Here is a 12582-nt window from a genome sequence, read left to right as displayed (position 1 = left end):
AGCGAAAGCTACAGGAGGCTGTGTAAGTACAGACATCTTTGAATAGCTAATGCTTCTAGCCCTTGCTCTTTCTTTGCCTCATCCACCTCTGAATTATGCCTTAATAACTAGGCCTAGCCTTCAGCCTAATCATCTGATATTTTCTCATCTTGCTCTATAGGCTACCTTCAACTGAGCCGTCTACCAGGTGTCAGTGTCAGTGATTATATTTCGTCGTTGTTCCGAGTCAATGGCTCTTAAACGAATCAAGAAGGAATTACTTGCCATGTCGCGAGATCCCCTGGAACACTGTTCTGCAGGGCCAGTGGCGGATGATATGTTTCACTGGCAAGCAACTATAACCGGGCCTGACAACAGCCCCTACCAAGGAGGGGTCTTTTCCCTTTCAATCCATTTCCCACCCAGCTACCCTTTCAAACCTCCTAGTGTCTCATTTACTACTCGAATTTACCATCCAAATATTGGCCATGATGGAACCATCTGTCTCGATATCTTGAAATCTGCATGGTCACCGGCACTCACTATCTCTAAAATTTTACTTTCTATCTGCTCATTACTTTGTGACCCAAATCCGAATGATCCTTTGGTTGTGGAAATTGCTAAGGTCTATCACAGTGATAAAAAGAAATATGAAGAATTAGCCCGAGAGTGGACCAGGAGATACGCAATATAACTTCATTGCCCATCATCACAATAAAAAATGTTTGCTAACATTATCAGCCGTGTTTTTTTCCTTTGAGTAAAGTGAGAGGAGGGCCGATGTGGGGTACATGAGGGCTTAGTGAGAAGAGCTGATGGATTGGGTGTGGGGTAGTTGGGAGGTGAAGAGAGGACAGATAGATGGGAGGTTGGGAATGGGAGTGATGGGAAATAGATGGGATGTGGGGCAGATGGGGGCAAGAGTGAGAAGAAACGGTTACTGGAAGGTGCGGGGAGAGTAGGGGAATTGTGTTGGAAAGAGTGTGAAAGCAGTTTCACTTTAGATTTGCCTAAACAACTTATTGAATTCGAATTGGAAAACAAAGCCAGCCAAGAGTGGTAGTAGAGACTTTGAATCCCAGCAATCAGGGAGGCAGAGTTAGGCAGACCACTAGTTCCAGCTGCCTAGTCTACAAAGTTCAGACCACACAAGGCTACGCAAAGAAATCCTGTCTTTGAAAACCAAAACCAAAAATAGAAATAAAAAAATAATTTGAAAACAAATCAAGAAAAAAGATGTAGCTTTATGATCCTATGGCAAGCAGTCCTACCAACCAGTAATGTGGGTAACATTTTTGAGACTGAATTTCACTACATAATTGATGTTTTCTTCAATCTCATTAGTTATTCCATTGTGGCCTGAATTCCAGATCCTTATTACCCAGCCTCCACTTATATTATCATTACAGAACTGAAATAATAGTGTTTCCCATTTATTACCACAGTGAAAATTTTTCATGTGAATTTTGGCACTATTTTAAACTCTATATTTACCTAACAAAATTTAAAGGATTAGGAATTGGTATCAAAAAAATGTTTGTTGCTTCTCAGGATGTATAGCTTTTTCTATAGGTGCTGGAAATTCAAACAGAGTTCTATGTGCTTGCACAACAAGCTCTTTACTAAGTCTTGTATTCAGCCCTAGGTAGGTTTTTTTTTAAATCAATTTCTGGTGGCCCAATTCTTTAATCTCAGCACTTCGGAGGCAGAATCAGGTGGATCACTTTGATTTTAAGGCCAACCTAGTCTACAAGGCAAGTAAGTCAAAGACAATCGTAGCTAACAAAGAGAAATCCTGTCTCCAAAAACAAAAGAAAACAAAAAAGTTTTCTGTGAACATCTACTGCCTCCATTTCATCCAAGCTTGGTGAGATAATGCATCCTGACAGAAGGACATGCTGTAGCAAAACTGTTCCTCTCATGTGAGAAGGACAAGGAGCTGGAAACTATTCCTAAGGGACACTCTCCTTAGGTACTCAAATCACACTCCTTTTATATTCATCACCTCACAATTAAGCTCTTCAATTTATCATCTTTTTAAATAAGACAAATCATGCTCTAATCACATCCCTAAAGCCTTCTCAATGATCACAATCTTTCTAATATTACTAGCCAAGGAACATCCAAAGCTGCCATTTGTTTAGTTTGCTTTCTGTTAGTTGGGCAGGCAGCTTATTCTTAAGAGGTGGGTTCCCCAGTGAGACTCCCTTGGAGAAAACTAAATTTTCATTTGCAAGTGGTAATCAATAGGAGATAACATCTTGGTTAGGGATGAGGGTATTTGTCCACTCCATTAAGCTCTAGGACTCTATCTGATACAAAGCCATGTAAGCACTTAGCATGCTATCCCCAACCTCTATGCATTCTTATGTGCATTGGTCCTATTTTTTTTTTTCAGAAAGTCTTGTTTTGTTGGTGTCCCTCATCCCTTCTGGCTCTTAAATTATTTCTGCCTCCTTTTTTACAGGGTTTTCAGAGACCTGAAGAGAAGGATTTGATGGAGACATCTCATGTAGACCTGAGTGTCCCAAAGTATTTCTCTCTGTATAATAACTGGCTGTGCGTCTTTGTGCAAGGCAATGACTGATCTATGTTTGCCATTAGGAGTCATTTAATCACTATATTCCAATATAATAAAAATAGCACTGGGTTTTCCCCCAGGCTCTTGGCTATCTGGTCTCAGGTTCTTAGTCCCCCAAGCAGTGTCAGGTATGAGTTCTATTCCATGGGGTGGGCCTCAGGTCAAATCCTATTTTGGTTGTTTCCTTCCACAAACTTTGTGGCAACATTGCACTAGCATTTCTTGCAAGCAGGACATCATTGTATGTCAGAGGGTTTGTAACTGGGTTGATGTCTACATTTATGCCTTGGTATTGTGCAGAGAACCTTCCATTACCAAGAACAGTAGAGTGTAGGTACAAGTTCACTGCTCTGTATTCAGTAAGCTGTATAGGGCCTATCTTTAGCAATAGAGCCTTGCTGTAAGTTTGTGAGGAGCAACCTATACCCTTGGTAATAACCTGGGTTGTTTTGGGGTTCTTTGGTAAATAATTGAATTAGATGTAACTTATTTCCAGCATTGAAAGTTTCATTTGGTGATAAGACTTGTCCATGGTGATTTAAATATATATATATATATATATATATACATATACATATATATATATATATATATATATATATATATATATATATATATATATATATATATATATATATATAAACTTCTACTATATATGGTTTTCATACTACCCCTAAAGTGGTCCTTAATTATACTTATCTTTCCATATATTCCTGCCATAATTCTTCTCTTCCTTCCTCCTCTATCATAATTACGATTACTTTTTCTTTCATGAATGACGAATGCTAAAGCAATTGGGAAAGAAAAGATTCATTTGGCTTATACTTCACCATTGTTCATCATCAAAGAAAGCCATGAAAGGAACCAAAATGGAGAAGGACTCTGGAGACACAAGCTGATGCAGTGGCCATGGAGGAATACTGCTTACAGCTTTGCTCCTTATAGCATGCTCATCTTGCTTTTCAAATGACCTCCCACTATCGCATTTCCAGGAATGGCACCACTCACATTGGGCTGGGTTTTCCAATCACTATTAAGAAAATGCCCCATAGGACTACCTATAGCCCAATTGTATGGTGGAATTTTCTCAAATGATGCTTTATCTACTCTGATGAGTCTAGCTTGTGTCAAGTTGACAAAAAGGTAGCCAGAACACACACTCTGCTTGATCCCCTCCTCTGCCCTATTCCAATCACCCCTGCTAGAGTCTATTCTTATCTATTCTATTTCCCTTCTCTAGGAAGATATTTTTTTCTCCTTTCTAGTTCCTTACTCTAAACTTAACCTGTATTCTATGAATTGAAGATAATTTATCACTGACTTAACAGTTAATATGCATATATAAATAAATACATAGCATATTTGTCTTGAGTGACCCACTGACTTCAATTAAGGTTGCTTTGAGAGAGAGTGGTGGGAGGTAAATTTCTGGAACTTGGGTTAGCTACTATGTTTTAGTGACTATACCACTGAAGAAAATTGCACTCCTTTATAATATTACCAAGTAATTGCTAATAGTCTCAATATACACATAGGGATCCTTATTCGCTCCCCATCCAGGAACTGAGTATTTTGCCTGAACTTTTTTGTGTACTGTTTAAGTGTTCCTCTAATTGAATTTAGGAAGATGAATATCACATATTTTCTCTCATATGTGGATCATTTACCCACACAAACACCACAAAGATACTGGAAGCAAGCTGTTTTAGAAGACAAAGTGGGGTAGTGAGAGGGTGCACTGAACCAAAAGAAGGTAAAGAGTGAATATAATCAAAGTATGAGATCTGCTGTGTCTAGTGCTAATTACGAGTGAGTTATTCAGAAACAGAGGAAAAGTAATTATAGTGATAATGCAAGATCCGTTATCATCCATAGAAAACAATGGTTCTTTCATCTCAAGAGATTTCACTAGCATGTAAAATTGTGTGAGACAATGGATGCTTGATGAATTTATGTTAACACTGGTTTCTTGTCATTCTATAGTACTATTAAAATATTTTCAAGTCATGTAATTCTCTGATTATCTTTTAAGTTTCCAATTATGCATTGAATGCAATGTTAATGTACAAAGACACACTGTGTGAGTAAAACACTAACATTATTAAAACCAGACTCTAGCAATGTGAAGTGGAATTATTGCCTTGAAATGATACAATGTGTCATATCTAGATATATGCAGGTTATTCTTGCATTCTTAAGGACTTAAAAGTGCAATAAGCGGCTGGAGAGGTGGCTCAGAGGTTAGAAGCACTGTGTGGTCTTCCAAAGGTCCTGAGTTCAATTCCCAGCAACCAAATGGTGGCTCACAACCATTTATGATGAGATCTGATGCCCTCTTCTGGCTTTCTGCCCCACGTGTAGGCAGAATACTGTGTACTTAATAAATTAATCTTTAAAAAAAAAAAAAAACTGGGCGTCGTGGCGCACACTTTTAATCCCAGCACTAGGGAGGCAGAGGCAGGCAGATCGCTGTGAGTTCGAGGCCAGCCTGGTCTACAAAGTGAGTCTAGACAGCCAAGGCTACACAGAGAAACCCTGTAACAACAACAACAAAAACAACAACAACAACAAAAAAAAATAGTGCAATAATTAATCTGAACTATCAGTTTTTTTTTGAAATAAACCAAATAGTGGCAATTAAAATAAATGTTAATTTGGTTTAAGGACAGATTGAAACTTTTGTTACTTGAATTGTTTGAGTAGACAAAAGGATTTCCTTTGCACAAGTGGATATTGAAGGTTATTATAAACCCATGATTAATCCTATGAGAAAAATTAAAACAGATGCAGCATTTTCAAGCTTATGAAAATTTATTAAACTGTAGTCTACTCATGAAAATTTCTTACATTTCCAAAATTATGCATATCTAACTGACAAAAAATATTTAAAATATATTTTAGACACCTATTTTATTTTTTAGAGCCATAGTGCTTTCTTTGGTTTAATCACTCAAAGACATTGAATTTCTAACTTCATTGCCCATTATCTCAAGTAAGAAATGAATGTGTATCTTAATCCATTATATACTCACATTCATACAAACATACAAATACATATATGATAAATAATGCATACTCCTATTAAGTTATGGATATTCAACCAAAGATGACATCTCAGCACATTCATAGCCATGTATGAACCTTTATTCTAATCAGCTGGGACCACAGTCAGGTATTCAGGGATATAGATATTGTCTTGTGTATCTAGAACATGAAGTTTTGGAGGCAAAAGCCATGACCTGTCACCTTAAACAGCTATCGTGTTGGAGGATGGGGTGGGGCTTCACAGAAACAAGCAGTTCAAGAGAAGATAAGAGCAGTCAGTACTAGAGGGTTCTGTACAAACAGGCATAGGTAAATTAATAATGATCAAGAAAAAACATCCATGATATTTTTTAACTTTCTAGGGGTATGTTTTTGAACTATATTTTTTTTCTTTTATTTTATTACACATGTACAAAACAAACTACATACAGCAGGGAGAACCATGTGACAGTTATTAGAATAATGAGTTCTATATATGTTACATTCATAGTGACTTGGCCATCTGCGTTTGTCTTGTTTGAAGTAAGTGTTTTCCTGTCTTGTTGGGTCTAGATTTCTGAATGAGATTCAATATCTATCTTATCTCAACTCTAATAGCTTAACTACTTTATCTTGATCTAAAATAATCTTTTCCCGTAACCAGCTAACCTTGGTTACAGAACTATATTATCTTGTCTTCAATGCCCCTCAGAGACTTGAGAAGGAATAAAACTTAAATTCCTAAGTGAATCAGCAGTGTGGGTTAGCAGTTTCTAAAATGTACAAATTGAATTAAGACAGTTTACGGCCTGACCAGTCACCCAACACACTTTATAACGTTGGAGTCTCATCTTCAGCTTTCTGGCCTAATATTTCTGCCAGATTTGTTTGAAGGGCAGCAACTACTGAGGACTTGCTTAACCTGACTTGGCAGAGTGCGGCCGTTGCCACTGCCTGCATCTAAGTTGCCCATTTTTAGGCAGATTCTGTTAGTGGCAGAATGAGGACATTTTTCCCAGTGGTTATTTTGCCACCTTTGAAGCCATGTCCATAAGAAGGCCCTTTGATGCCCATCATCTTCTTTGAGGTCGGCTGGGTGTTGTCAGGAGTTAATTTGTCTTGTTGTCAAAGAAATTTAGGATTGTGAGAACAACTTTAAATGCCATATTCTGTGTGTCTCTGAGGCTTTTGAAGACCTTATTCAACTATTTTACCTCATATATAGATAGAGTCATATCTATCTTTTAGACTTAGAATATATATTCTTGTGTTAAAATCTGTCATGTATTTGACATGCCCATGTTTTGTATCAATATATTAAATTCTATAGCAATGACTTAGATGTAACCTTCATTATAAGTGGTGATTATGGCCTTGAGTTAAGGAGAAGGTTCAATCATCTAGATTTTGTTCTATCCTCCCTCTATGTTCCTAAATCTACCTTTCTTTCTTTTCATCCCCCATCTTCTTGCCTATGTAAGCAAGATAATGACAAAGAGAGACGTTTCTGTGTTTCCCCTAATTTTTTCTCTGTGTAAGACCAATAATGACTTATGACCACCTCCCGAAGAGAATAAGAATTTGTAGATCAGGCAAACATACAGCAACTTATACAACCGCCCCCCTTTTGAGGGAATGGGGCATTGTTCTCTTAAGGTTTCTTCAGGTTCAATTGGGACACATAATACTTTGGAGTGGGCCCCCCCCAAAATTGGATAGAATGGTTAAGCAATCTAGTGATTGCATTTGTGGTTCAGTTTCTAAATATTGAGAGATTCCAGGCTTAGTAGGAGACTACAATGGTGGTCCTAATTGGATCAGAAGTTTTCTACAATGTTGTTCAGGAAGCTGTCCAACTCTGATGAGTAAAAGGAGCAGAATCATCCAGGGCTAGATCTAGGAGAATGCGGGATATCAGTGTCCATTGTCCTGGGGGGATTGATTTCTGTCAGGTCTGATCAAGCTGGTTATTTCGTTCTGAAAACACAATCTCTCACAAGTATTATACATTCTAACATTATAATTGTATGATGTATGCGGGATGCCCAGAACAATTAAAGCTAGTTTTCTGGTCATTGTATGGTTCGACATAAAGCATTTATAAATCTTCCTTCTTGCCTTACTAGTAATGGCCTCTAATAGTAATTCACAGAGATTCTGTGGTCCACATGAGGCCTCTCTATGCCTATATATTTATACCTCTTCCAGTCTCAGAACTATTCCCATGTAGTGGGATTAGTAATATAAATTACCTGCTTGTTCTGTAGTTTGAGTTCTTTTTTTTTAATTTTTTTTATTAATTTATTCTTGTTACATCTCAATAGTTACCCCATCCCTTGTATCCTCCCATTCTTCCCTCTCTGCCATTTTCCCCTTATTCCCCTCCCCTATGACTGTTCCTGAGGGTGATTACCTCCCGTGTATATGCTCATAGGGTATCAAGTCTCTTTTTGGTAACCTGCTATCCTTCCTCTGAGTGCCACCAGGTCTCCCCCTCCAGGGGACATGGTCAAATATGTGGCACCAGAGTACGTGTGAAAGTCATACCTCACTCTCCACTCAACTGTGGAGAATGTTCTGACCATTGGCTAGATCTTGGTAGGGGTTTAGAGTTTACTGCCTGTATTGACCTTGGCTGGTGCCTTAGCTTGAGTGGGACCCCTGAGCCCAAATCTTCCTATCATAATGTTATACTTGTAGGTTTCTACGACCCTCTGGATCCTTCTACTTTGCTATTCTCCCATGCTTCTCTCATCTAGAGTCTCAATAGGATGTCCTCCCCTCTGTCCCAGTTTCCTGGTAAGTAAAGGCTTTCGTGAGACATGCCCCTTGGACTAGTATGCAGATAAAAGTGAGTATATACCATGTGAGTCTTTCTGCTTCTGGGTTAACTCACTCATTATGATCATTTCTAGCTCAATCCATTTATCCACACATTTCGGGAATTCCTTGTTTTTAATAACTGAGTAGTATTCCATAGTGTATATATACCACAGATTCTTTATCAATTCTTTTACTGAGGGACACATAGGCTGCTTCCATGATCTGGCTATTATGAATAAGGCTGTTATGAACATGGTTGAGCAAATTTTCTTGTTGTGTGCTGGAGCATCTTCTGGGTATATTCCAAGGAGTGGAATAGCTGGGTCTTGAGGAAGCCCTATTCCCAGTTTTCTGAGAAAGCACCATATAGATTTCCAAAGTGGCTGTACTAGTTTGCATTCCCACCAGCAATGAAGTAGTGTTCCTCTCTCCCCACATCCTCGCCAGCATGAGGTGTCTCTTGAATTTTTTATCTTAGCCATTCTGATGGGTGTAAGATGGAATCTCTGAGTTGTTTTGATTTGCATTTCCCTGATGACTAAAGAGGTTGAGCATTTCTTTAAGTGTTTCTCAGCCATTTGATATTCCTCTGTTGAGAATTCTCTGTTTAATTCTAAGCCCCATTTCTCAATTGGGTTATTTGGTTCTGTGGTGTTTAATTTCTTGAGTTCTTTATATAATTTGTATATTAGATCTTTGTCAGATGTAGGGTTGGTGAAGATCATACTCATTAAAGGTAAAGTCAACCGAGATGACATCACAATGCTGAACATCTATGCTCCCAAGGAAGGGCACATCGTTCCCCTAGTTTGAGTTCTTTATATCTCAATATTGGACCCCTCTGTCTTCCCCTCCTGATCCCACCAACTCCCTCATCTACCCCTGATCCCATACCCTCTCTCAACCCCTTTCCCTCCCTCTCCTAGTCCTTAGATAGGGGAGCTCTCCTCCCCTACCATCTGATCTTACTTTATCTGATTTCCTCTGTGCTATATATGACCTCTTCCTCTGTGGCCTGACTGGGCCACCCTATACACTCGAGACTGTCCAGTGTCCAACTTTAAGTTTCTGTAAATATTCTTATGTCCTGCTGGGTGGAGTCTCTCCTAGGATGTCTATGTTGGTTTAAAATCCACATATGAGTGAATAAATATCCTGCATTTCTTTTGGGGTCTGGATTATCTCGCTTAGGATGATCATTTCTAATTCCATCCATTTGCCAGCTAAACTCAAGATTTCCTTATTCCTAATAGCTGAATAGTATTCCATCATGGAGATGTACCACAGTTTTTTTTTTTTTAATGCATTCTTCAATTGAGGGACATCTCTGTTGTTTCCAGGTCCTGGCTGGAATAAGGCTGCTATGAACATAGTTGCACAAATGTCTTTGTTGCATGGTGGGACATCTTTCGGGTATGTGCCCAGGAGTGGTATAGCTGGGTCTTGGGGTAGAGCTATTCCCAACTTTCTGAGAAAGTGCCATATTGCTTTCCTTTACAGAGTGGTTGAATAAGTTTGCACTCCCAAAAGGCCTTATCTCCATTCACCAATGATCCAAGAACTTCTGATCCGAAAGACTAATTCCTGACTGAAGTAGTGGTCCATGGCAATGGCTTACCCAAGATTAAAAAATCTTGTTGCTGAACATACTACATACTGTGTATATAAGCCACAGAGAAATCATACTGGAACTGCAGTAGATACTTTTTTTAATCCTCAGCTTTCACAGTACCAAAAGGACCTATGCACACAGGTGAAGGAAAAAAAATCATCCATGGAATTACTGAGAACGCTACAGTATTGGCATGGCAGGAAAGATGACCTTAATGGTGAATTCATGACATTATGTACTAGAGTTAACCACGTGCTTTCTGGAAGGATTTTAAGTCTACTTTACAAGAGGAAATCCAAGCCAGGGAATTCTAAATCTGACCAAAAGCCCATGCCAGAGTGGGACATGAGCTCCATTGGATACTTTCCTATTATCATTTGTATTGATGGACAATCTTATATTTCTTTATGTTCATGCCCACAAACAATGGCTGATATCAGCTTTGATAAGATGCGTTTTCTTTTCACAGTATAGAGTAATAAATTTAGACTTAAGGCTGGTCAAAATATTGAGGAGAAGTTACTTTTGAGGAAAGATCTTTAAATGGGAGGTCTCTGCCACCTCTTTCAAGGCTTTGGATATGTCACATAAGACAGAGCAGAATGAATATAAAAGCTAGCTGATGAGGATAAGAACTGTCTTCTGGGCATGATATGACCCTTCCAATCATAAACTCACATCAGTGTAATTTGACAACAGGCCTACACAGGAGTGAGCATTTCAACATCCAGTAATGGATGGTTAATGGGATCATTACCTGCCCCACCAAGGGAAACTATTGTCAGTAGGGAAACTATTGGCTTTTGAAAAATGCCAAGGGATACAGTTTTTTTGTTCTCACTGTTCTAGCTACTGGTGAGTCACTCATGTTCCTGTAGATGGCCTACACTCATGTTCATGCTAACGGCTCTGACTAAACTCAGTGTGTTTCAAAACAACAATAAAAATAAAGCTAGAGACAGGAAAATTGAAACGGAGTTATAGAAAGAAAGGAAAATATACAAGAATGATATATATATATGATATATATATATATATATATCATATATATACACACACATATATATATACACACACATAACATTGTCAAAGAACAAAAATATTTTTAAAACAAATAAAGAGATGAGGTATTTATAAAAAATATTGTACTACTTACTCATAAAATCAAAAGCTGATGAAATTAGTATCTTCTTTCTATAATGGAACTAAACATTGCAGAGTTACTTCCACCTTGTCTTCTTGCAGAGGTTTAACTAGAATGTGATTTTCTCGATGGAGAATTCCATGTAAAAGTCCTCAAATAGTTGGGATTCTATCCCAGGAACGAAAGGTCAGGATGTCCTAGCTAACTGAGATTCCATTAAACTGTTTGTGTGGAACCATGTTAAGCTCCCAGCTTATCTTTGCTTTTGCTATGCTGCTTTTTTCTGGAAGTTTCACTGCAGCATTAGTATATATCTAATCTCAATCAATGATGAGAGGAAACAACTTTCTGATTACCTGTGAGATTTATACAATCATTATTCTAAACAGTTTTACTTATTCCTATATATCTGCATGTTAACATCAACCTAATTTTGTATCCCCTTGTACTGAAAAAAATATTAATTGATGCTCAGTGGCAGAATACTGCCAAAATTCACAGGATAATTTATAATTCAGTTATTGTTGTAAGTAACAACAGTGTGTAAAAGGAGTTTGAACAAAGTCAATAACCCTCACAAAGATAGGAAAAAGGCTCTAGAGAAAAAGATATTTTCTCCAGTCTTCAAAGTCCATTTTGAATTCTGAATTATTTCATGATGTCTTTACCTGTAATGTATGTAATATGGTTGAAATAAATCAGAACATGAATTTTTAATTTAAAAACATATGCCAAATATTAATCCAAAATTTATATCCTATCCATTAACACCACAATCTATATTTATTTTGGACCCTAGAAATTAAATATTTATTTTTCCACTATAGACTAATGATAACAAGTAAGGGGCTGCATGTAAAAAATGTGTGCACATTTGTGGACAGGATTTTCTTTATCAGCCAATTAGAAGTAGTAAGGCCTAGGCCACTGTAGGTGGCACCATTCCCTGGGAAGATGGAATTGAACTGCACAAAAGTGTCCGTCACATAATAATCAAAACACATAATATACAGAACAAAGAAAAAATATTAAAAGCTGTAAGGGAAAAGGGCAAAATAACATTAAATGGCAAACCTATCAGAATTACACCAGACTTCTCAACAGAGACCATAAAAGCCATAAGGTCCTGCACAGAGATCCTGCAAACCCTAAGAGACCACAGATGCCAGGCCAGACTACTTTACCCAGCAAAACTATCAATAACCATTGATGGAGAAAACAAAATATTCCATGACAAAAACAAATTCAAACAGTACCTATCCACAAATCCAGCTTTACAGAAGGTACTAGAAGGAAAACTCCAACCCAAAGGGACAAGCTACAACAAAAACTACACAGGAAATAGATAACTATACCATGGCAAAAACACAACTATACAAAAACTCGACTGGAACCGACATCATAATTAAGACTCTTAAC

The 12582-nt window shown here is 37.8% G+C and overlaps 1 protein-coding gene across 1 annotated transcript; it reads left to right on the top strand.

Annotated features, from left to right (window-relative positions):
- The first annotated feature begins 229 nt into the window (after window positions 1-229).
- Window positions 230-673, top strand: LOC127184725 (ubiquitin-conjugating enzyme E2-17 kDa-like). The gene has a single exon (XM_051141078.1). It carries the CDS (start codon window positions 230-232, stop codon window positions 671-673), a length of 444 nt encoding a protein of 147 aa, XP_050997035.1.
- Window positions 674-12582: the final 11909 nt, after the last annotated feature.

The sequence above is a fragment of the Acomys russatus genome, chromosome X, assembly GCF_903995435.1.
Source record: "Acomys russatus chromosome X, mAcoRus1.1, whole genome shotgun sequence".
NCBI lineage: Eukaryota > Metazoa > Chordata > Mammalia > Rodentia > Muridae > Acomys > Acomys russatus.
This window is presented reverse-complemented; position numbering and strand designations above follow the sequence as displayed.